We start from the raw sequence: 25,591 nt of genomic DNA on the forward strand, positions 1-25,591 counted from the left end.
ATGGGAAGCCACATGGCTGTGTGGGGAGCTGCCCTGTTCCCTGAGCGCTGTGCTGGACCCCTGCAGGCACCTGGTGCTTATCCTCAAGACGGAGGATGTTGTCTTGAGGAAACAGAGGCTCAGAGAAAAGGACTTGCCCAGATCACAGGGCCAGTAAAAGGCGGCTGGCTGACTCCAGCAGGCCCAGGGTTCTTTGTGCCACACCACCTGGACACTGGCTGTGCTGTGAGCTGCTGCTACCTCCTGCAGAAGACCAGTGCCCGGGGACCCTGTGGGTGAAGCCCTGCTGGTGTGCAGCAGTGGCATGCTCTGTGGGGAGCTGGAAGCAGAGCTGTCCTTTGGAACCCAGAGGGAGAGGGAGTGAGCACTGAGGGGACACAAAGCCGGGAGGCGCAGGGTGTCTGGGTAATGCCACCAGTTCCGCCGTGGCCGGGTTCCAGAGACCAGCCTGCATCCTCACTTGGCATGACTGCTGCAGGGAAGTACATGCCCTTTGGGTCAGGATGGTCATCTGCATTTATTTACCTCTGGAAGAAGGAGACAGTACTGGGACTTACCTCCTGGGCCTGGTCAGCAGTCCCTGGGTGTGTCATGGTGGTCCATGGGCAGACGTGGCTATGCTGATGCACAGGTGGGCGTGGTCCCTCAGGCTTGAGCTGTGCTTGAGGGAGCAGTGGAGGGCTGCAGCTGAAGTGCTGGGCTGTGTGTTCCTACGATTGGACAAAACATCCTCAGATGTTAAAAACCCCTATTTACCCATAAGCATGGCTGATAAAGCAGATACGTAAATGTCAGATGTACACAATATGATATGCAAAAATGGTGCATACCAGTTTGTTACCCCGTGTACTAAATATTTTCTTTATGTCTGCCAAGTTTTTAAATTGGATTTGAGAGATTGTGATCGCTTTCAGTCACCTAAGTAGCAGCCCCGTGCAGGTGTGACAAGGGTGTCAGGGGGCCCCACCAGCCCTACTATTCAGGGAGCAGTGTCCCGGGTGGGGTGGGCTGCAGGCAACGGCCAGGCCTCCTGGAGGAGAAGCTGGCGGCCATGCCGCATGGGCAGAGGTAGGCCTGGAGGCAGCGGCAGGGATGGGACAGGGGGCAGGAGATGTGGGTATGCACAGGGTTGGTCTGGGAGGTAGGCTGGAAAGGGGCTGGGTTCTGCTATAGGGCCCAGAGCGGGCAGGAGTCCCAGGAGTCTTGAGCGTGGCATGGTCTCTGCGGCCCTAATTTCGCAGTCTCTCCCCAGATCACCGCACAGCAGATCACCACCCCTGGCGCGCAGCAGAAGGTTGCCTACGCCGCGCAGCCGGCCCTTAAGACCCAGTTTCTTACCACACCCATCTCCCAGGCCCAGAAACTGGCCGGGGCCCAGCAAGTGCAGACCCAGATCCAGGTGAGCGGGGAACAGGGTGAGGGCCCGAGTGTCAGGAGTGGGTGCCCGGCCTTTGGATTGTGTGTCTCGCGGGCTTTGCGAGCTCCCAGCCCTTGCGGCTGCACTGGGTGGTGCACTGGAGGGAAGTGTCTCCTGGCCTCAGGTTTCACCCCCTCTGGCTCCTGGGAAGGCTCCTCTCTGCCGGGGCCTGTTCCGGCTGTCGCCAGCTTTGCCTTCATGTTCTGGACATTGATCTCCAGCTCTGTGGGGTACAGCTGCCCTCTCCCAGTTCCAGGCTCCTCTTCTCCCTTCCTGGTGTCTTTTTAAAAAATATATTTTATTTTATTTTTTGATATTTTTTGATATTTCTTGTTCATCAAGTTCTACCTGGTGTCTTTGGGAGAACTGAGTTCCTGATTTCATGTGTGCAGTGTGCCCTCCCGTCTTCCTCTCTGCCTAGAGCTTTTATGTCCTGCTTCCTCCCAGAGCTTATGGAGTTACCTCCCTGCATCCTTCTCTAAGAGCGGGGGAGTTGTACCTTCTTAGCTGGTCTTCCACCCTCCTGGAGTTGGTTTTCGGGTATGAGATAGAAACAGGAATTCAGTTAGAGCAGGGGAGTTTTACCTTCTCAGCTAGTCTTATATCCTCTGGGAATTGGTTTTTGGGTCTGAGACAGAAACAGGAATTCAATTTGATGTGCTCTATGAATACCCTATTTTCAGCCCCATTTATTTAAAAGCCCATTCTGTCATCCATCGATCCACAGTGCCGCCTCCACCTGAGATCCTGTGGGGATATTCAGGGCTTCTTGTCTCAGAGGCCATGCTGGTCCCACGGCGCTCTCGCTATGAGTGGCAGTGACACTTGGTGTCTGGAGGGCAAGTCCCCCTACCACACCCTTCCTTGTGTGTAGCATGCCTATTCTTGGCTCTTTCCACTTCTGTGTTAATTTTAGTTAGCTTAGTTCATACACTACAATCAAAACTGCTGAAAGTTTTTACTAGAATTGCATTGATTCTGTAGCTGTTCAGGGGAGAGTTGACATCTTTACAGTCTTTCCTTCAGATTCACCAATATGATGCATCTTTTGTTACTTAAGTCTTTTTTAATGCCTTTTAATGAAGTTTTCTAATATTTTGTGAAAGTGTTACAGATTATGTTAGTTTTATTCTTAAGCAATCAGTATTTTTTGATGCTTTTGTAAATGGTATGCTTTTAATTTCCATTTTCTGTCTCTGGCTGTTGTACATTTTTGTACATTAGTTTTTTATTCTGGCCGCCTTGCTAGATTCTGGTTATTTGAATAATTTATCTTAGGATTTGGTTTTATTTTGTTGCATTTCCTTCGTATACAGTTGTATCACCTGTAAATCATGACGATCTACTTCTCCCATCTTAAACCCTTGCTTTCTCCTGCCTTACTGTGCTGGCTGGGACCTGCAGCACAGTGGTGAATGTCAGAGTCCGTATTTCACTGTGAAGTAGGGTGTTTGCTGTGTTTTTGTCAGAGTAAGAAAATTCTGTTGTTTTCTACTTTGCTTGAAGTTTCTGTTCCTCTTTGTTACAGTGCTTTTTGTCTTGTTTGAAGCCCATGTGTATGAACTCCCTCCCTCCCTTACACATCTCCTTTAGCCTCAAAGCTTTAAGTCCTGTCTCGGTGCGAAGGATACCCAGATTCATGTCTGTAGCCACTTACTGTCCTGAGTTCCAGATTCTTCATCCTACCTGCCTTTGACAGATCCATGGAGATGTGTGATCCCTTAGGCCTCAGGTGTGTACGCCTGACCTGCTCCTACCAGAGGGTTCTGGCTCAGGAAGGGCAGCTGTCTCTGCAGACCTTTAGCCTACTTGAGAAACCCCTACAGTCATCCATACAGGTCCAGCCCGTTGGCAGGCAGCTGTGTGTGCTTGACTTCCAGAAGAGACCTGGAGCAGCCGCTTCCTGTTGCTACTGTCAGCTCCTCCTCCGCACCCTTCCCTGGTTGTTGCCATCTCTCCTGCTTCCTTTTTGCCATCCGTCCCCCAGGAATACTTTGTGGTTGTGTGGGTGGGTCGAGGGTGTGGGGGTGTGGATGTCTTCTGCAGAGCCCTGCTGCCCACGGCTCCTGGCCTGTGCACCCCTCTGCACTTGCTCCTCTGCACCTGTGCCCCTACCAGCCCTGCTCACAGTCTCCCTTCCTGTTCACCTTTTCTGCTCTCTGTTTCTGTATTATCACCTTCAACAAATACTATAAGTACTTTGTTCAGGTGATTTTGTCTCCTCCAATAAAGCAAGCCCCATGAGTACAGGTGTGTCCGAGGGCTGTTAGTACAGTGGACAGATGGACGGTTGTAGTGGGTTATAGTCATTGAATCTTGTGATGTTCAATCATTGTGTTCTGGGGTGACTCACTGGGTCCTGTGGTAGTTGTCATTGTGCATGGATGAGTTCAATTACTGCTCTTGTGCGTGCGACCTCACGGCATCGGGGCAGCGCAGCCTCGTTCGTGCGCTCTGCCTGCCTTGTCAGGTCTGTTTCTGAGACGCGCTCCTGCTTGTGTTGCCCAGGGTGGCCTCGAACTCCTGAACTCAAGCAGTTCTCCCTCCTCAGCCTCCGGAGGGCCCGGGACCGCAGGTGTGTGCCACGATGCCGGGCTTTTGCCAGGGTTTTTACTTCCTTTCCTTTCTTTTATTTTGCTATTCATTTTCTAACTTGTTAAGATGGAGTACCACCTGAGCTTATTTCACAAATTTTATTATTTGGTTTTCCTTCAGTCCTAAATGTTTTTGAATTTCCATTTTGATTTCTTCTTTATTGCCTGGGTTCTTTTTAGAAGTGTTTCTTAATTTCCAGGTGAGGTTTTCCAGTTACTTTTTATTATTGACTTAAAAGTAAATCTTCATTGTATTGTCAGAGAATGAGGCCTCAATGAGTTCAGTCTTTGAAATTTGTTGAAACTTGCTATCTAGTCCAAAATACAGTCAGTTTTAAAAAATGGTCTGTGTCCTTCCAAAGCAGTCTTCAGGATGGGTTCACTTGTGAGATGATTTTGTTGTAACTGGGTCAAGTTTACTGTTTGTGTCATTTCGGTCTTCTGCGTGTCCTGCCAATCACTTGTGTTACTAGTTATTGAGAAGGCGTGTTTAGATGTCCCATTCTGAGTATGCCTTTATCTGTTTCTTCTTACCTTTCTCTCTGGTTTTGCTTTATATCTTAGAAGGCTTTTCATTAGCCACATTTAAGTTTAAAGTTTTGAATTTTGTTATTTTGAAATGACTCTAACTGTCTTCAGTAATATCTCTGGTCTTGAAACCTATTCTCCTCACATGAGTAAAGCACCACCCTCCTGTTGGAAGTTTTTGGTCTGTGTTTTTCCCTCCTTGTTTTCAGCCATTCTCTGTGTGTCCCTCATCACCTCCTGTGAGCAGCTCATGGGCAGGTCCGGTGCTGTTGGGAGGTCAGGCTTTCCATCTCTGATTCTTACCTGAAACACGTGTCCACTTGTCTGTATATAAGGGTGGGTATATTTGAATTTCTGGCTTCTCTTTTGTTTGGACTCTGTTTGTCTTGCTTGTTCTGTTTTTTTCTTTACTCCCTTCCTTGCTTTCTTTTGGGCCACCTTCTCTTTTTTTTGTCAATTCTCCCCTCTGCCAGTGAAAAATTATATATTTTCTTTCTGTTCTTTAAGTGGTTACCCTAAAATCTCCATGTGCACACTTCTGTATCAGAGTATGAAGTTAACGATTGCCTCCACCCTCTTCTCCAGCAATGATCTTATCACACAGTAGCTCAGTTTATTCATCTCAAATGCTGCTGTTAGTGTGCGTTTTAATTCTGTCCTTTTTCCTTTTTTTTTTTTTTTTTTGACACAGTCTTGCTCCATCGCCTAGCTGGAGTGTAGTGGCGCGATCTCGGCTCACAGCAACTTCCGCCTTCTGTGTTCAAGCGATTCTCCTGCCTCAGCCTCCTGAGTAGCTGAGATTACAGGCGCATGCCACCAGGCCCAGCTAATTTTTGTATTTTTAGTAGAGATGGGTTTCACCATGTTGGCCAGGCCAGTCTCGAACTCCTGACCTCATGATCCACCTGCCTTGGCCTCCCAAAGTGTTGGGATTATAGGCGTGAGCCACCATGCCCAGCCATAATTCTGTCCTTTTTCGTCTTTGACTTTTTATGTGGAATTACTTTCCTTCCACTTGACCCATCCTTTGGAATTTCCTTTAGTGCTTGAAAATGCCTGTGTGTCACTCTTGTTCCTGACAGTTTTGCTTAGTACAGAATTCCGGATTGGCATTGTTTTTTGGGTTTTTTTGTTTGTTTGTTTGTTTGTTTTTGAGACGGAGGCTCACTCTCCCATGCTGGAGTGTAGTGGCATGATCTTGGCTCACTGCAACTTCCGTCTCCCACATTCAAGAGATTCTTCCGCCTCAGCCTCCCGAGTAGCTGGGACTACAGGCACACACCACCATGCCCAGCTAATTTTTATATTTTTAGTAGAGGTGGGGTTTCACCATGTTGGCCAGACTGGTCTCGAACGCCTGACCTCGGGTGATCCACCTGCCTCGGCCTCCCAAAGTGCTGGGATTACAGGCATGAGCCACCGCGCCCGGTCGGCATTGTTTTCTGAGTGCATTCACGGTATCATTTCCTCACTGTGGCTGCTTTTGTTGTTGAAGAGGAGCCGGTGTCTGTCCAGCGTTTCTCTCTTCCAGGGTCACCTGTCTCTTCCCCACCGACTGCCTGTTATTGAGACGTTGTCTTTGTCTTTGTTGTTTTGGGTCACCTCTCTGCCCCACCGTCTGCCTGTTACTGAGACGTTGTCTTTGTCTTTGTTGTTCTGGGTCACCTCTCTGCCCCACCGTCTGCCTGTTATCAAGACGTTGTCTTTGTCTTTGTTGTTTTGCAGTTTCATTCCAATGCTCCAGCTTTTTGAATCTCGGGCAGTCTCTCTCATGTCTTTAGGAAATAAGCAGCCACTGTTTGTTTACGTGTTGCCCCTGTCCTGCTTCCTCTGCCCTCCAGGTCTCTCAGCAGCTTTTATATTTTCTGTGTCTTTGTGTCGTACTATATTCTGAGTCATGTCTTTCTCTCTGTCTCCTCAGTCACTCATTTTTCCCTTGGTTAAGTCAAATCTGCTTCAAAGCTTGTCTGTTGAATTTTTATCTTGATGATTTATTATTTTATTTTCAAAAGTTCCCAAATATGCCTGGTCTTTGTAGTCTCTTGTTTCCAGGCCTTGCAGAGTGAGCGAGATGTTTTTCTGGATCTGGTGATTTCCCTGTCTGAAATGTGCTGCATCTGCGGGGACTCCTCGCAGCCTGGGGCAAAGGTGGAGTTTTGCTTCTGCGGGCACCTTCAGGTGCCACAGGAACACTGCTTGGTGTGTGGCTCAGGCTTTCACTCAGCTCTCAGGTGTTACCCACCTGGCCTCTGAATCTGTGTCTCCTCCTCTCTCCTCCCCGGCACTGAGGCTTAGGGCAGGTGCTTTTCTTACAGATGCCACTGGAGGAAGGGGATGCTTTCTTTGCAACCTTTGGGTACCTTTGTGGGGACAGTGTCTCCCTCCAGGATGGCAGCTGGCAGTAGCACGGGGCTCTTTTGCGAGCTCCCCACCGAGAACTGGCCTATACCTGGTGTCTGGTCAGCTGTGTCCTGTGCGACCCTGGAGATCATGGGGTGCGTCTCCATGTGGCCAGCGATCCCAGGCAGAGGTTGTGCAGCTTTTCTGCTCCGTGACTCGTGATGCCCGCCTGTGCTTAGGTTTGGAGACTGGCAGTTCCTGACTCTTTGCAGGTTTCTTGGTACATTTAAGATTTCATGCTAGTGCTTTATTTAAGACGTCTCAGGATTTTCAGTGCTGTGCCAAGTAAGTCCTGGACCATTGTGGTCTTGAGATGGGCCCTGGAGCACCGGCCGCATCTTTGTTTCCCAGCAGTTCCACAGGGGGCGCTCAGGGCACTTATCTTAGTGAATTTTATTTATAATTGTTTAAGTGACAGTAAACTAGTAAATGCCTTCTGATTGATTTTAATTTTAGTAAGGACTAACATTTATCTCGACTTTTGTTCATGTATGAGTAAATCATATAATTTCACATTTTTCACAGAATTATCTTGGGAAATATTATTTTCATCCGTTTTCTGTAAGTAACAGGACCCACCAAGAGACCAGGGTCCATGAGGGCCTTGTGCAGGGAGGGACCTTGAAATCAGGGCCCCCAGCAGCTGCCCACGCTGGAGCCTTTCTTGTGTTCTGGGTGCACGCCATGACGGTGCTGATAGGACACACAGGTGGCCCAGAGCCTCTTACTACGTCAAGACAGTGGGAGATGCATGCAGTAGCAAGTGCACAGAAAGTGGGCACTGGGTGGAAAGTGTTGCTTTATAAATAGCCAGATCTCAATCATGACTAAGAAGAATGTAGAAAAATGATAAAATTACCAGCCTCAAAACCTTGGTGCGTCACTGGGTTCCCCACTTCAGCTGGCTGCCCGAGCTGCACTGTACAGCTCATTACTGGAACGTCGTCCAGGCCTGTCATATGCAGAGCCCTTGGGATTCACAAGACGCTCAAATACTTACCATCCTCAGTCTGATTCTTTCATATAAACTTGCAGTAGTTTTTGTGAAAAGAAAAAATGTGTCTGAAATATGAGACCAAAAATAAGCTTAAATGATGAGTGATGGCAAATTGGGGAGGCAGTCAGTTGACTCACCATGCAGTGGAACGACTTGCTCTCTCGCTGCTGCAGATGGGCACACTACGAGAATTGCTCTTCTGTGTCACCTGGTCATTGTGTTTTTTGCATTAACTGAGGACAGAAAGGGAGGAAAAATCTCTTTTTGTGCACATACTCCTTTGAATTCTATGTTTGGCTTTTTTTGTTTTGTCAAAGGTTGCAAAACTTCCTCAAGTTGTTCAACAGCAAACACCCGTGGCCAGCATCCAGCAAGTTGCCTCTGCTTCCCAGCAGGTAGGACACATAGACAAAGTGGAAACCTCACATTTCCCAGGTCAGAGAATGGGTTGTTTTCATCTGAGGGAATCACTTTTGATTTTTGTGATACACACAAAAACATTAACTTCAGGGGAAAAACTAGATACACTTAATAACGAGAAGAGTGAACAAGCGTTTTGGGGTTGTGTCAGCCATACTGAGGGAGCCTCACCTTGGGCTCATTCCCAGGACCCTTCGTTCACTGATCATCGCGGGTGTGTCCTGCAAGTCGCAGACACTGCCCTGTGGTTTTAGGGAGGCACAGGCCTCAGGCAAGCAGGCTCCGCTTGGGGCCCGCCCTTGAGCAGAGGCGCTGTGGGCACAGTGGCCCTGCCTCCCACAGAAGCCCTTCAGGCGCTTTCACTGTTGTCACTGATGCTCCACAATATGACTCTTTAGCACAGTGCTTTAAATGTAAAGCGGTGCTTTAAACTTTCTAAATTTTGTTTAAAGTCACACTGGCATATAGATTTCAAGAAACCAAACTCTATTAAAAGCTTTACTACAACAACAAAATCAGTCCCTGACCCAGCTCTCCCCCTTCTCCCAAGAGGCATCTGGTGTTAGTCTAAAAGCAACCATCTTTTAATTTTCCACTTGTGTTTAATTGGAAACCAGAGGTCATATTATTGTGTGACTGGTCATTCTTCCATGTCATAAAAGCATAGTCAGTGAAGTTTCTCGAGTCCTCCCCATCCCAAAGAACGTCCATTTTCCTGTCCCTGGACTGAGTTTCCTGGGCAATGTGTGTTTTCTGACTCTCTCGGCTCAGGCTTCTCCACAGACTGTGGCGCTCACGCAGGCGACAGCGGCCGGGCAGCAGGTGCAGATGATCCCTGCAGTGACCGCGACTGCCCAGGTGGTTCAGCAGAAACTCATTCCGCAGCAGGTGGTGACCACGGCATCGGCCCCGCTGCAGACTCCAGGCGCTCCCAACCCAGCCCAGGTGCCCGCCAGCTCCGACAGCCCAAGCCAGCAGCCCAAGTTACAGATGAGGGTCCCTGCTGTCAGGCTAAAGACACCTACTAAGCCTCCGTGCCAGTAGTCAGGGCAGCAGGGCTGCCTCTCATCTAAAGCAAAACTACCTTCCTCACAGAAAACGCTTTATTAGTGAACCTTGGGACCATGTCACGCAAGAGATTCAGCACTGGGAAAGATATAATTGAAATAAAGTAGTGTAATCATTTTATTAAAATGCATCCCACACTGCAGGACAAATGGTCTCTTATGGAGCGCCGCGTTCTCTGTACTACGTGGCTCATGGAAAAAGTGACAACATGGCTTCCTCTAAATCATTTCACCTTTCAGTCCCCACCCGCACCCGTCACCTAGAGCCATAGTACTGTGTTCTGAAAGCCATTTAGAATTTCTTCTTGAGCATGTAGTGCTTTGCACGCCACAGAAGCCATCTGCCGTATGTGAGGAGCATACAATGGACTTTCTAAAGATAAGACGTGGGCTTCCACAGTGTCTGCCAGAGTTTAGTTCTTTATACCTTACTGAAAAATGCCTCATGGTCTTCGTAGAGAAGGCCTGTCTAAAGTAAATCATCCGAGATTGGTTTTCCATTCCAAAGAAAGGCAATATGGTTCCTTCCTTCCCTCCTAAAATGTGACTTAACTTTTAAGAGAAATGTTCTGACACCCACCTAAACACACAAGGCACGTTCCTGGCCTGTGTTCAAGGGAAATGATCAGTCATTGCATTGTTACTCCAAAGAGCAGCCAACAGTGGCCTCTCCCAGGCCCTACCCCGCAATGGGATTCGCTTTCATTTAATGGAAACTTCTGGGACTGATGCCCAACTCAGTGCACTCAAGACGCATCTCCAGCTTTCAGGGGAAGCTGGTATTTGACATAGTGTGTTAAACAGCTCCTGAGAACCTTTGGGACACTCTGCCATGGCTGGCGTGAGGCCCAGAGGACCACGCAGAGGCAGTGGTAGTACAGATGTCACAGCTGAGGGTACGATGAGGCCTGGGCTCAGTGAGCCAGGACGAATGTGACAGACACCCCTTGCTGCCACAGTCAGCCCGTTGACGAAGGTGGGCTGGTGATTCTGGAAGTATTGGCTATAGCAGTGGGCCCAGTCAGCTCTTCCTTGTGGACTTACGACAGCAGATTTTCTCTTGGATACGCTCGTGTGGTTCTGCCAGTGAAGCAGAGAACCACCTGTGCTATTGTGGAAGGCGTGCCGTTGAGGGGGAAAACGAAGCCCAGTGTTTGCTACTGTTTTTCCTTTTTTTACTATGACAAGAAAATAAATGCAATTTTAGTGGAATTGATTGACAGTGTCTCCTCACTTTGAAGTTTTCACCAATGCAAAAAGGTCCATATCCAATAGTATCCTTTGTGCTGTGGCTTGATTTTGGCCTATTTTACATTATTTGGTGCAGGAAATTAGGTTATATTAGGTTTTTTGTATACTAAAAATCAGTTACGGCACAATAAAGATTTTCTGTTTTTAAATTGTATTTCATCTGCTTCCTCCCCATTCTCTCACTTTAAGTGACATTGAGGGAAGGTATTCTGTCCCACAGGTTTCTGTGGACAGCGATACAGCAGGATTCAGTGAAATCAACTGGGGAGCTCACTTGAGCTCTTGATAAGAAATTTGGAGAAAAGTAAAAACCAAGCTTTGAAAAAACAGAAGAAATTAATCTTTTAGGTAGTTGAACATATCAAAGCAGAGGACTGGAATCTGTTTGTTCTAACCAACCCATTCTCCCTGGCTCGGCATGTGCCGTGAGAGCGCAGCTTGCCGGAGGGAGGGCCGCTGTGTGCGCCTCACATCTGACTCCCAGTGGAAACTTTCACTCCTCCTTATCCGCAGATGTGATAGAACTGAAGTAGCTAGGAATTCTGCCTTTGTCATTTGTTTTAATTTGTGTGCCCTGTTCGTTTTTTTTTGTCTTTCCCAAATCTTGGTAGTCTCCTTATAGTTGAAGATAAAATGTTGAGTGCACTTATTTTAGAATATCCTAGACATAACTGTCTAAGTAAAAGGGCTCTATTAATCTAAGAGAATTTAACAACATCTCTCAAATGCTTTTTTGGAGAGCTTAACGGGATTCTGAATATTTGCAATGTGGAGTTTCCGCCCCGATCTCACATCAGTGAGGGTCTCCTGTCTCTCAAGTGTGTTTCATTTGGCTGTTCCCTAATACAAAACACGGACATATTTTTACTCGTAGCACTCAATTTAGTAACTTCTAGATGCTACCGTTGACCTGAGTTAAATTCACTTAGTCGTGTACGTAAAAATTCTCCTTTTAGTGTATTATTTTCTTGGCCTTCCGTTTTAAAGGTTAAAGTTTCTAACCTGAGAATTAAGTACGCGTTCAGGAAGCTGTTGTCTAGGCCTTCCCCTTGTGAATCTGGGTTCATTCCGATACGGCAAGTAAGAGTTGGAAACTTTGAGAACACAGACTATAAAGGCAGCAGCCCGAACACCGTCAGACTCTAATTGGCGACCCTGGGAAACAGTTGCCCTGCTATTCTTTAAAGAAAGACGTTTATTCTGATGATAAAAACAGTTAGCCAGACTGTTTTTAAAGCATCTGGCGGGAAGCAGAAGGTTGGATCCAAGCCCTTGGTTCAGATTTGGTGCCTGATAAGACAGGGGTTTCTCTTTTTGTGACCTTTATTATTATTATTTTGTTAACTGTTGTAACCAGTTAGCTGTTGTGTTTTAAGATAGAAAGGAACAAGACTAAAATTGTAAATACTTTGTAAACATCAGCATTTGTACCTGAATAGTAGGATTTTAAAGGGCATTGATAGCATACCAAACAAAAGGCAAAATAAAGTGACCTTTTTATATATTTTTTCATTTTGTCTTTCATAGAAAACTGGTATTTAAGTTAAAATGAGATGCTGAGTTTTTCATTTGTGTGAAGAAAAAACCAACAAGTCATGTTGGAGCCAGAGGTGTTCCCCTCACCCACTCTTCCGTGGCCATAGAAGGACCTGGAAGGAACAGAAATCACATTCACCAAGTCCGCCAGGCAGCCGCTTCCCAAAGCCGCACGTGGAGGAAAGAGCCGGCACCGCCCTGCCCCGTGTGGCCTGCCACCCTCACAGCACCCGTCGTCACTGTCCTGGGGGCCACACTGGCACCAGTGTCCTTCCACAGCCAGTCTGTGTGCCCAAGTAAGGGCAGGGACACCTGCTCACAGGTGCTCACCACCGAAAACGCCTTTGAGCAGATGGCCTGGGAGTTGTTGCTTCTCTCTTTCTTCTGCTTTTAGACTTTTCTTCGTTTCATTTTAAATCTGATTACAAAAATCAACGCACACTTTTAATTGAAAACGCACACATTATGCAAAGTAAAGAAGCATCCCAGAAGCCCCCTAGTTTCTGTATCTTTTCTCCCACCACAGAAACGGGGGTGCACGGGCACTTGGCCCTGCAGCTTTGGGCTTCCACCTCAGGTCTTCCAGATTGAAAGCTCCAAGGGTCTGGTTGCACGCTTCGTGTCTGCAGGTGATAGTGCAGATGCCAGGGTGGGCGAGAAAGCCAGCTGCAAAGCCCGGCTGGTGCTCCCTGGCGCGTGGGGGTCTGTACTGCAGTGCCTGGTGCACCTGCGGCTCCATGCCTACCAGCCACATAACCAGGGGCAGGTGACTTCCTCCTTCAGGGCCTCTGTGTCCCCATGTCCCCTCTCCTAAGGTGGCTTGAGGATCCAGTCCAACGTTGGGTGCTGCACTTGGTGTCTGTCTTTTATACTCCCAATGAAGAGGACTGCAGGTTTTGCAAAGCCTACTGTTTCTGTCATCCTGACCCCACCATCACGTCTTTGCCAAGTGTGCCTGTGGCAGCAGGCCCTAGGGCGGGCTTATCTGGCCTGGAGGCTGTGTTTCTGTTTGCTGTCCAGTAGCGACCAGGGGCCAGTGGGTGAAGCAATTGTGCCTGCGCACAGCCGTCAAGACCTTAAGGTAGCCTCTGAGCCCGGAGTGTGTTGTGTCACCTCCTACTCAAGATGTCAGATCGTGTGACAGCTGCCCACCAACACCCCAGAGTTGGGCATTGTGATCCAGGGCAATGGGAGGGGAGATTCCTTTGCCATAGGGTGCCCTGCTATGCTGTTGCTGCAGCATCTATTCCCCTAATTTTTCTAAAGTTCCCATTTTATTGGGTAGATTATGCTATATGCATTTGGTGGAATGCAGTGCAGCCTCTACAAAGTACAGCCGTGCTGGGGGATGAGTTTGTGAAGTATGCTACCAGGATGGAACTGGTTGTATGCCTGGATGTGCATAGAATATCCTGGAAGTATTTGCCCCTGCATGTGGTGGATTCTACGTCCATGAGTTCAACCGACCAAGGATCAAAAATATTCAGAAACAAAAATGTGTCTATACTGAACATATACAGACCTTGTTTTGGGGGGGTTATTATTTCCTAAACAATGCTGCATAACAACTATTTACATGGCATTTACATTGCATTCACTATTTCAAGTAACCCAGAGGTGATTTAAAAAAGATGTTTTTGAGTTATATACATTTTGCATCAGGGGCTTGAGCCTCTCGGAGTTTGGTATCCATGGGAGGTGCTGAGGGACGATTGTACGTTGTGTTAGCACTGCCTCTGCGGAGGGAGAGACTGGGGGGCAAGGATCAAGGCTGCTGATCTGCACTGTTATGCGCGTCCTTTTAACTGTTCAGGTAGTTTGCCAAGTGCATGAATATTTGTGTGTGTGGTTGGGGCGGGGTGGGGGTGGGGACAGTCTCACTCACTCTGTCGCCCAGGCTGGAGTGCAGTGGCGTGATCTCAGCTCACTGCAACTTCTGCCTCCTAGGTTCAAGCGATTCTCCTGCCTCAGCCTCCCAAGTAGCTGGGATTACAGGCGCGCACCACCATGCCTGGCTAATTTTTGGATTTTTAGTAGAGATGGGCTTTCGCCATGTTGGCCAGGCTGTTCTCGAACTCCTGGGCTCAAGTGATCCGCCCGCCTCGGCCTCCCAAATTGCTGGGATTACAGGTGTGAGCCACCGCACCTGGCCATGAATTAATTTTTAAAATAAGGCCCTATCAGCTTTTTTGTCACATGGTCCCCTACTCGGGAACCTTTATTTCCGACCTCCTGCCTGATGTTGTGTAGCCACCTACACTCCGACCAGCCCCCAGAGCAGCGTCGTTCTGCCCCCTGTGCAGCCTTTCCTGTCTGCCTGACTTTGTGCTCTTCTCCTTTGTTGTAAAGTATTTCTCCTACTTTGAAGACTACCCCCACGTAACTAAGTGTGCATCCATTCATTCATTCATTTATTCATTTCTCCCCAGTGTTCTCCTCCAGTAGTACCTTGGGCTGAACAATAGTATTTGTCTTTATTTCTCCAGCTGTAGTGTGGCTCTGTTTTATCCCTATTCAATGAATATTTAATGTAGCATATTTCATGCCAACTTTACCACTAGTGCTGGAGTGGCGGAAGAACAACACTTGGCTGTTTAAGAAAATCAAAGCTGGCCGGGCGCGGTGGCTCACACTTGTAATCCCAGCACTTTGGAAGGCCGAAGCGAGCGGATCACGAGATCTGGAGATCGAGACCATCCTGGCTAACACCGCGAAACCCCGTCTCTACTAAAAATACAAAAAATTAGCCGGGCGTGGTGACGGGCGCCTGTAGTCCCAGCTACTGGGGAGGCCGAGGCAGGAGAATGGCGTGAACCCGGGAGGCGGAGCTTGCAGTGAGCCGAGATCGCGCCACTGCACTCCAGCCTGGGTGACAGAGCGAGACTCCGTCTCAAAAAAAACAAAAAACAAAAAACGCTGATCAGAGAGATGGATGAATTACTGGTTTATTCAGCTGTTTATGAAGTACATACTATGTGGCAGTTTAGACAACTAGGCTATACTTGCCAGCAAAATAAAAAAAGGGGGTTGCATCCTAGCAGGTCAGATAAAATAATTCAGGGGATAAGTACCATGAAGAAATGGACAGGTGGTAAGTGATACGGGTTTCACTCTTAAGTAGATGGGCAGGTTATGCAGTGGAAGACGCCTGATGCACAGCTCCAAAGCTCACCTGTCTACAGTGGACACGACGAAACCAGGGACATGTCCCACCATTTCAGTGGTCACAGGCAAGAGTCTTGTGGATCTTCGGATCCCACGTAACATCTCATCTCCCTAGGCACCCCGACTCCCCTGCCCAATTTAAAACAGACCTCAGCCTGCCCCATCCCGGCTGCTTTGCCTGGTGCTCTTCTAACTGCATGTTTATCTATCCTCCCCGCCTAGACTGTAGGGCCCACGAGGGGAGCCGCTAGCTGTGCTTGTCAGTGTGACCAGCGCTCAGCAGGTGTCCGGCGGGAGGGCGGGCAAATACAACTCAGTGCCCACGTGCGAATGAATGAACGAACTAGTTCCGGGCGGAGCCAGAGGCGAGCGCCGGCGCGGACCGAGGCCTGGCCCTCTCCGCCCCGCCCCCTCCGCCCCGTCCCTCCGGGTCCGCTGGGCGCTGATTGGTCCGAGCCTCGCCTGCGCAGTGCCGGGCCGGCTCCCGCGCTTGCGCACTGGCTCCGCGTCGGCCGGTCGGTTTGGTCGGTTGTAGTGGCCTAGCCGCCCCGTCCGCTGTCGCCCCGCTCATCCGCGCCGGGAGCCCTTGGCTACGTCGCCCGGCAGCCGCGGTGAGTGACGGCCCGCGTATCCGCTGCCGGGGCTGTGGCGGGCGTGAGGGGTTGGCCCCACCCTCGGCCCCCGACCGCCCACACCCGCCGGTTACCCTCGAGGCTCCCCGGCCGCGCGCTCCCCTCTCTGCGTCCCATCACCCGGTGACCCCGGCTGAGCGAACGCCCACCCCTCCCTCAGGGACCCCCTCCCCGTGGCACGATCCCCGTGAACGCCCACCTCCCTCAGTGAACCCTCCCCCGTGACATGACCCCCCGGAAACGCCCACCCCTCCCTCAGTGACCCTGCGCCCGTGAGCGCCCACCCCTCCCCCTGCGACCCCTCCCCCCGCGACCTGGTAACTGCCCTTTTCCCGCCTTCCCTCCTCCGCCCCCTCTCCCCCATCACCCCGTTTTCTGGTGACCGCTCCCCCCCATCCCGTGACACAAACCCCCTGACCTCCCAGCCCTTCCCCGGTGACACGATCCCTGTGACCGTCTGGCCCGGTAACCGCCCCTCCCCTCATGACCCTTCACCCAGTCCCCTGGTGCCCACCCCCGTCACCGTCGCCCGCCTGGTTCCAGCCTCGCGAGACCGCTGTCTACGGTGCTGACGCCGCCTCTCCCTCTTGACCCCTTGGCCCCGCTGTCCTGATCCCTGAGGTCGGGGCCTGGTCTGCACTCCAGGAAAGACGAGTGCGCTTAGGGTGTGCTGCACGTGAGCAGTGAAGTTGATTCCACACACTGCCCTGCTCGGCAGCTGTCCCAGAACTGACCACGGACCCCTCCGCGGGTCCTGCTCCTGACAAGGGCCTTCCGGTACTGGGAGTTTTGTGTTAGTGGAAAGGAAGAATCTAATAATACCACCACCTTTACAGTAAAGACGCTGCGAATTGACACCTTTTATAATAAAGACACTTACCTTGCCCAAGAGCTGGGTGAGTATTTCCTCCTTACCAAAAAGTTGGTTTACTTACAGTTAACTGGCTGAAAGTTTGAGTCTTAGGCTTATTTGCACCGCTCCAGGCAGGCTGATTGGCGCTGGTTTCCATCTGTCAGATTGGATAGCAGTAGCACTGGCTGTTGGGGGCTCACGACCCGATAGAGTCTTGTCTGGGAAGCACAGGTGAGTGTTGTTACCACAGGTCTGCAGCAGTGAGGGCACCTCTCAATCCACGTGCAGTCGCCCCGCCTTATCTTCAGGGGATATGGTCCAACACCCTCAATGGATGCCTGAAATCAACGATAGTAGTGAACACTATATACACTGTTTTCTTATGCATCCATCCATATCTACGATAAAGTTTAATTCATAAACTAGGCTCAGGAAGAGATTAATAACAGCTAATAATAGAATAGAACAGTCGTAACAATATACTGTAATAAAAGTCATGTGAAAGCGATGTCTCTCTCCTAAAATATCTTACTGTATTGTACGCAAATGTTTTTGAACTGCAGTTCACCGAGGGTTACTGAATCCATGGATAAGGGAAGATTACAGCAGTTTCTTTTCTAACTATGTTATTGAGACTTCAAAACTAACTAAATTGTTTGTTGAATGGAGTTGTCCAAGGTGTACAAAATGACAGTTGTAACACAAAGGTGTTTCACTGACATCCTTGTCATGTTTTTGCTAAACTAATGCACTTTTAAAAATTATTATTTATGCTGGGTGTGGTGGCTTATGCCTGTAATCCCAGCACTTTGGGAGGCTGAGGCGGGCAGATCACCTGAGGTCGGGAGTTCGAGACCAGCCTGACCAACACGGAGAAACCCGTCTCTACTAAAAATACAAAAAAATTAGCCAGGTGTGGTGGTGCTTGCCTGTAATCCCAGCTACTTGGGAGGCTGAAGCAGGAGAATCGCTTGAACCCATGAGGCGGAGGTTGTGGTAAGCTGAGATCACACCACTGCACTCCAGCCTGGGCAACAAGAGTGAAACGCCATCTCAAAAAAAAAAATATTACTTATAAAAGCTTGTACTTCATGTTCAGTCACAGTACAGACAAGTAGAAACTCCCTCCTTCAACAATACCTAACACTCAAGGAGAGATGGCCTTACAGAGTCAGCATGTGGTGCAGAGGTCTCTTGGCCATGATTTTAGGTCCTCCTGGGTCCACATCGTCCCACCTGGCCATGGATACGTTGTCATCTGATCTGTTCATTGTTAAGGTAACAGTTGTCATAACTACTACAAAATGGTTAAGTGTTAGGACTTTAATGATGGTGATCATGTAATAAAGGGCTGGAGGATAATGGCATGCTTACGAATTTGCTGGGTGGTATTCACATGTTTGAAAAAGCATTGAAATGTATGATTTTGGGTGATGACTCTGAGAAGTATGGAGCATGACCCATTTTGAATAGGAGAACAGAATGTTGTAAAGTGATTCTTGGTCCCCTAAGAGTCCATTGACAACCACCATGTAGAGGAAAAATGGCAAAGAATGGGCTTTCTCCAAAGTCAGGTGCTGAGGCCCTTCTAAGGAGGAAAAGCCAACGCTCTTTCACTGTGGTTTCCAGCTGCTACAGGAACAAATAGTGTCTATCTGCGTCTAGCTTATTTTTTGAATTCTTTGAGTCTGAAGATACTTTGAAAAACTTTGATTTGCCAAAGTAATTTTTTGCACCTTGGAATGAGCCATATTTTTAATTTGCTTTTTGATGTTACAAAATGTACCCTCATAAGAATTCAAACAATACAGAAAAATAAGTCCTTTTCAGTCCTTTTGTGCTGTAATTACACCCTCCACCTTTTTTTTCCATTTCAGTTAGTAATATGTCTTCAACATCTGCTCATGTCAGGAAATAAAAATTTATTCTCTCTTTTTTTTTTTTTTTTTTTGAGACGGAGTCTCGCTCTGTCGCCCAGGCTGGAGTGCAGTGGCGCGATCTCGGCTCACTGCAAGCTCCACCTCCCGGGTTCACGCCATTCTCCTGCCTCAGCCTCCCGAGTAGCTGGGACTACAGGCGCCCACCACCATTCCCGGCTAATTTTTTGTATTTTTAGTAGAGACGGGGTTTCACCCTGTTAGCCAGGATGGTCTCGATCTCCTGACCTTGTGATCTGCCTGCCTCAGCCTCCCAAAGTGCTGGGATTACAGGCAAAAATTTATTCTTTTTATGTTTACATAATAGTCCATACTGAGGATACAACATATTTAGTCAACCATTCCCCATTGATGGATTTCATTTTGTGTCTGTTTTTTTGCCACAGTTTGTACTGAGAGACACATTCCTATGCATGGGTCCTGACGCTTTCTTTCATTTCTATAGGCTAGATTCCCATGAAGGGGAACTAAATGGTGTTAGTGGGTCAAAGGGTATGCATATTTAACATTTAAATTTCAATAGTTATTGAGAGATCTATTCCCAAAGTTATAGCAAAGTTACATTCCTGAAGCCATGAAGGGGAGAACGCTTTGCTCCGTCTGACATACTGCCTGTTGAATGGGTGCTGCCATGTCCTGCTGGCGCCGTGTGCTGCACTTCGTGGACTGGCCCATTGGCAGTGCCTCTTCTGGAAGTTTTCCATTGTGTTCTTCCCCATTTCCTGGACAGGTTTCCTTTTCTTTTCTTTCTTTCTTTTTTTTTTTTTTTTAACTATTTTATAGTAGCTCTTTTTTTTCTTTCTTTTTCTTTTTTGAGGTGGAGTCTTGCTATGTCGCCCAGGCTGGAGTGCAGTGGTGTGATCTCGGCTCATTGCAACCTCCGCCTCCCAGGTTCAAGTGATTCTCCTGCCTCAGCCTCCAGAGTAGCTGGGATTACAGATGGGCACCACCACACCTGGCTAATTTTTGTATTTTTTAGTAGAGATGGGATTTCACCATATTGGCCAGGCTGGTCTCAAACTCCTGACCTCAAGTGATCTGCCTGCCCTGGCCTCCCAAAGTGCTGCGCTTACAGGTGTGAGCCACCGCAACCAGCCAAGCTCTTTGGATAGTAGGGATATTTACCCTTTGAAGTCATAAAATATTGCATGTATTTTTCTGCTAATTATTTTTTGTCTTTTGATCTTGTTTAAAACATCTTTTATGTAGTCATGTATTTTTTCCTTTACAGCATCTGGGTTTCCTGCATTACTTATTAAGAAGCTTTCTTAAGTTGTAGAGATAGTCCCCGAAATATTATTCCAATAAAGTGTTTTCCTCCTTTCCTCCCTGCCTCCTCTTCCTTCCTTCCAGGATAACATTTAGTTCTTTATTCTGACTGAAATGGTATGAGGTAGGGGTGTTTTCCTCCTTTCCTCCCTGCCTCCTCTTCCTTCCATGATAACATTTAGTTATTTATTCTGATTGAAATGGTGTAAGGTAGGGGATAACCTTTTCCCCCCTAGATGCTACTACCATTTCTTTTTCTTTTTTTAATGTAATTAAAAATTTTAAAGGAAAGTTTTTTGAAACAGAGTCTCACTCTGTCACCCAGGCTGCAGTGCAGTGACACAATCTTGGCTCACTGCAAGCTTGATCTCCCGGGCTCAAGCAATTCTCCCACCTCAGCCTCCTGAGTAGCTGGGACCACAAGTGCACAGCTAATTTTTGTATTTTTAGTAGAGACAGGGTTTTGCCCTGTTGCCCAGGCTGGTCTTGAACTGCTGGCCTCAAGGGATCTGCCCACCTCAGCCTCCCAAAGTGCTGGGACTACAGGCGTGAGCCACCATGCCTGGCCTTAATTTTTAATTGATAAATAATTGTTGTATATATTATATATTTATGAAGAACAACGTGATGTCTTAATGTGTTTATATTACAGAATGATGAAATTGTGCTCATTAACAAACCCATCACCTCACACACCATTTTTATGTGGTGAAAATATTTAAAATCTACTCTTTCAGAAATTTTGAAATATACAATGCATTCTTATTTATTATAATTATCATCCTCTGCAATAGATCACTAAAACTTACTCTTTCTATCTAAATGAAATTGATCCCTTTGATCAATATCCCCCTTTCCTTTTTCCCCCACCCCCCGGCCCCAGTAACCACTGTTCTCTCTGTTTCTATGAGTTCAACCTTTTTAGATTCCACGTATAAGTGAGATCATGTGGTATTTTTATCTTTCTGTGCCTGCCTTGTTTCACTCAGCACAGTGTCCTCCAGGCTCATCCATGTCCTTGCAAATGACAGAATTTCCTTATTTTTTTAATGGCTGTATACTATTCCTTTGTGTTGTATATATACCACACTTTTTAAAATCATTCATCTGATGATGGGTACCCAGGCTACTGTGAATAATGCTGCCATCAACATGTGAGTAAAGATAACTATTCAACATCCTGATTTTGTTTCCTTTGTCTGTGCACCCAGAAGTGGGATTGCTGGATCATATCTTCATCCTATTTTTATTTTTTTGAGGAAGCTTCGTACTGTTTTCTATAATGGCTGTACTAATTACATTCTTACCAACAGTGCACAAGGGTTCCCTTTTCTCCATATCCTCGCCAACACTTAACTGTCTTTTGTCTTTTTGGTAATAGCTGTCCTAGCAGTTGTGAGGTGATAATCTCATTGTGGTTTTGATTTGCATCTCCCTGATGGTTAGTGATGATGAGCCTTTTTTCATGTATTTGTTGGCTATTTGTATATCTTCTTTTGAGATATGTCTATTTAGGTCTTTTGCCCATTTTTAAATTAGGTTGTTTTCATGCTATGGAGTGGTTTTAGTTCCTTATATATTTTGGATATTAGCCCCTTATTAAATGTATGGTTTGCAAATATTTTCTCCCAATGCCACTACCATTAAAGTATCTATACATTTTTAATCTTTTTCCTTTTTCTTTCCTCTTTTTCTTTTTTCCATAAAAACCTGTTGGTTTTTGTATGTTTATCTTGATTACAGACACTTCACCAAATTCAAAGTATTCTTATAAGTTTTTGTCTCGGATTTTGTAGGCATAGAATTATATCATTTGCAAATAAAGATAATTTCAGGCTGGGCATGGTGGCTCACACCTGTAATCCTAGTACTTTGGGAGGCCAAGAGCATGCTACTTTTTTTTAGTTTAAACTTTCAATTTTTATGGCTACACAATATCTGTATATACCTACATTGCTTTTTTATTACAGAAGCTCTAGAATATGACTATTTTCCTAAGTCAGGAATTCTACTATTTTGTTTTTCTTTTATTTTGTCAGTATTCTTATGTTTTTCAAAAAAGCACTGTCTCTTTAAAAACATATCACTTCATTGAGCTTTAAGCTAATTTTTTTCTTATTTCTAAAGCAAAACAAAACCCAAACTCATTGTAATCCTCTTTGGAATTGCATTACATGTATATGTTCAGTTTTGAAGGCATGACATTTTATGATAGTAAATCTTATTCTGGAACATGGTATGTTGCTTCATTTTATTCATGTTTTTTTGAGACGGAGTTTTGCTTTTATTGCCCAGGCTGGAGTGTAGTGGCGCAATCTTGGATCACCACAACCTCCGTCTCCCAGGTTCAAGCGATTCTCCTGCCTCAGCCTCCTGAGTAGCTGGGATTACAGGTATGCGCCACCACGCCTGGCTAATTTTGTTGTTTTTTTTTTGTTTTTTTTTTTTTTTAGTAGAGATGGGGGTTTCTCCATGTTGGTCAGGCTGGTCTCAAACTCCCAACCTCAGGTGATCACCCGCCTTGGCCTCCCAAAGTGCTGGGATTACAGGTGTGAGCCAACACACCCGGCCTTATTCATGTATTTTTTAATGTTCTTTACTAACATTATATAGTTTATTTCTCTTCTTGGTAAATGTACCTCTTGGTAAATGTACTTCTTGGTAATGTACTTGGTAAATGTACTTGGTAAATGTACACTGGTGTTTTATAGTTTTTGTGGCCTTTGAAGGGGACATCTTAAAATTTCCATTTCAGTTGTCTATTGCTGACATAAAAAAAAAAGCCTGTTGATTTTTGTATATTTATCTTGATTGCAGGCACCTCAACAAAATTGTTATTCTTTTTTTTTTCGAGGCCAAGTCTCACTCTGTCGCCCAGGATGGAGTGCAGTGGCGCAATGTCGGCTCACTGCAACCTCTGCCTCCCAGGTTCAAGCGATTCTCCTGCCTCAGCCTCCAGAGTACCTGGGATTACAGGTACTCGCCACCACACCTGACTAATTTTTTGTATTTTTAGTAGAGATGGGGTTTCACCATGTTGGCCAGGCTGGTCTCAAACTCTTGACCTCAGGCGATCTACCCACCTCAGCCTCCCAAAGTGCTGGGATTACAGGTGTGAGCCATTGTGCCTGGCCAAATTGTTATTCTTACAAGTTTTGGTCTCGTGGGTATTGTAGGCATACAATTATATCATATACAAATAAATATAATTTCAGGACAGGTGCGGTGACTCATGCCTGTAACCCCAGCACTTCGGGAGGTTGAGGCAGGAAGATCACTTGAGCCCAGGAATTTGAGACCAGCCTGGGCAACATGACAAAACCCTGTCTCTACAAAAAATTAAAAAATTAGCTGGGTGTGGTGGCTCGTGCCCGTAGTCCCAGCTACTTGGGAGGCTGAGGTGGGAGGATCACTTGAGCCTGCGAGGTCGGGGCTGCAGTGAGCCAAGATTGTGCCACTGTACTTCAGCCTGGGCAACAGAGTGAGACCCTATCTCTAAAAAATATATATGTAAATAATAATAATAAATTATATTCCCTTCCCTCATTACTTAGTTCATGTTTCTTTTTATTTTTAACTGCTAAAACCTCTGTTGAAGTGCTACATAGAAATGGTGACATTTGCATCCTTGTGTTCCTGATTTAATGGAATTAGTTTCTGCATATCAACATTTAATATGATTATTGCTGTTGAGTTTTGGGAGCTAGTTTTTAAAACATTATGTTCAATTTGTTTCCTTTGATATGTGTTTTACTTTGAATTATTATTCGGAAGAACTGCTAAATTTTGTATCTTTTTTTCATTTAGTGGCTTTTAGCTTTAAAATGGTGGTAAAGTTTGTAGATTTCCTGATATTGGCCCACTCCCTGAATTACTGGACTGACTCCCCTTTGTCAGTGTGTTTTTCTTTGAGTGTATGCTCGGTTCTATTTATGAATTTTTAAAAATAATTTTTATACCACACATATGCAAAATTCTTATAAGTTTATTGCTTTTTTGTACTATCTGTCAGGTTTGGGTATTAAATGCTAATTTCGTAAAGTGAATTAGAGAGATTTCTATTTTTTCCATAAACTTGAAATATTTATATAGCATAGGAATTACTTGAGCTTTAAAGGTTAGAGCTCAGTTAAGTAAAATTCCATTGTCTCTTAGAGTCTTTTAAAACAATAGATATTTAATTTTCTTTTTGATTTTTTCTTTTTCTTTTTTGAGACGGAGTCTTGCTCTGTCGCCCAGGCTGGAGTGCGGTGGCGCGATCTCGGCTCACTGCAAGCTCCGCCTCCCGGGTCCACGCCATTCTCCTGCCTCAGCCTCCCGAGCAGCTGGGATTAGAGGGGCCCACCACCACGCCCGGCTAATTTTTTTGTATTTTTAGTAGAGACGGGGTTTCACCATGTTAGCCAGGATGGTCTCGATCTCCTGACCTCGTGATCTGCCTGCCTCGGCCTCCCAAAGTGCTGGGATTACAGGCGTGAGCCACCGCGCCCGGCCTGATTTCTTTTTGGTGGTTTTTGATCACTTTTCTCTCCTCCTTGGGGCAATTTTTTTAGTTTATGTTTAGCAGGAAAGTGATTTTTTTTTTTTTTTTGTAGATATTCCAGGTAATCACCATGGAGTTACACATTGCCTCCTAACTATTGTAATCTGTTCCATAACTATGGCTATATATTTTAATTCCCAACATTTGTCTTTTTTTTTTTTTGAGACGGAGTCTCGCTCTGTCCCCCAGGCTGGAGTGCAGTGGCGTGATCTCGGCTCACTGCAAGCTCCGCCTCCCGGGTTCACGCCATTCTCCTGCCTCAGCCTCCCAAGGCAGCTGGGACTACAGGCGCCCGCCACCACGCCCGGCTAATTTTTTCTATTTTTAGTAGACACGGGGTTTCACCGTGTTAGCCAGGATGGTCTCGATCTCCTGACCTCGTGATCCGCCTACCTCGGCCTCCTGAAGTGCTGGGATTTCAGGCGTGAGCCACCGCGCCCGGCCCATTTGTCTGTTTTTATTTTTTCTTTTTTCATTAATCAGACTTGCTTGGACTTTATCCATTTTATTTATTTTTCCCAGAGACTCAGTTTTTGGTTTAATTTAGCCTTTCTACTACTTTTGTTTGTTTGTTTCATTTTGTTGTTTTCAGTTTTTGTATACTTTCTTAAATTGAACACTTATTTTCAGCCTTTTGATAATAAAAATACTGAAAGCTGTAACTTTTTCTTAAAGTACAGCTTTGTTTCCCATAGGTTTTAAAAGAGAAATACTCTATATTTTGTTTGTTTTTTTAACTTTCTAGAGAAGTTCGTAATTTCATGTTTAATTTTTTTTGGTTCAGATATTATTTAGTGGTTTTTAAAAACTTCCAACTAGTTACTCTTTGTCATTTTTATGATGAATTTCTAGTTTTATGAATTTGGCATCTAAAATATAATTAATTTGTTATGTATAACCTTTATTTTGGGGACTTAATGCATATTTTATTTATGGCCTATAAAAATTTCACAAGTACAAAGTTGTTTGTTTGTTTGTTTGT

General features: G+C 46.2%; 2 protein-coding genes and 1 long non-coding RNA gene across 26 annotated transcripts in view; 2 read left to right on the forward strand and 1 right to left on the reverse strand.

Moving 5' to 3' along the window:
- EP400 (E1A binding protein p400) overlaps positions 1–12,176 on the forward strand; it is a 131,753-nt gene extending 119,577 nt beyond the window's left edge. For 17 of the 18 annotated variants that reach the window (XM_055357666.2, XM_055357663.2, XM_019038568.4 and 14 more), the window contains 3 exons: positions 1,253–1,399; positions 8,254–8,331; positions 9,128–12,176. In XM_055357666.2, the coding sequence (XP_055213641.1) occupies positions 1,253–1,399; positions 8,254–8,331; positions 9,128–9,400 (498 nt within the window). In that variant the 3' untranslated portion in view covers positions 9,401–12,176. The remainder of the gene's footprint in view (positions 1–1,252; positions 1,400–8,253; positions 8,332–9,127) is intronic. The other variant, XM_055357664.2, reaches the window with a different exon arrangement.
- On the reverse strand, positions 564–18,095 carry LOC129525804 (uncharacterized). The gene is made up of 3 exons (XR_008670280.2): positions 18,028–18,095; positions 16,943–17,198; positions 564–710 (listed from the first exon to the last, which is right to left on the reverse strand). It is a non-coding gene; the product is annotated as an uncharacterized lncRNA (long non-coding RNA).
- LOC101150057 (putative EP400-like protein) overlaps positions 15,846–25,591 on the forward strand; it is a 31,381-nt gene continuing 21,635 nt past the window's right edge. Inside the window, exons 1-3 of one of the 7 annotated variants that reach the window (XM_055357679.1) lie at positions 15,859–15,986; positions 16,844–16,903; positions 22,362–22,459. The gene's annotated coding sequence lies outside the window, so the exon portion shown is untranslated. Of the gene's footprint in view, positions 15,987–16,550; positions 16,904–22,361; positions 22,460–25,591 lie in introns of all 7 variants that reach the window. The other 6 variants (XM_055357678.2, XM_055357676.1, XM_055357680.1 and 3 more) reach the window with 6 other exon arrangements.

This window comes from Gorilla gorilla, chromosome 10 (assembly GCF_029281585.2).
Source record: "Gorilla gorilla gorilla isolate KB3781 chromosome 10, NHGRI_mGorGor1-v2.1_pri, whole genome shotgun sequence".
Classification (NCBI taxonomy): Eukaryota; Metazoa; Chordata; class Mammalia; order Primates; family Hominidae; genus Gorilla; species Gorilla gorilla.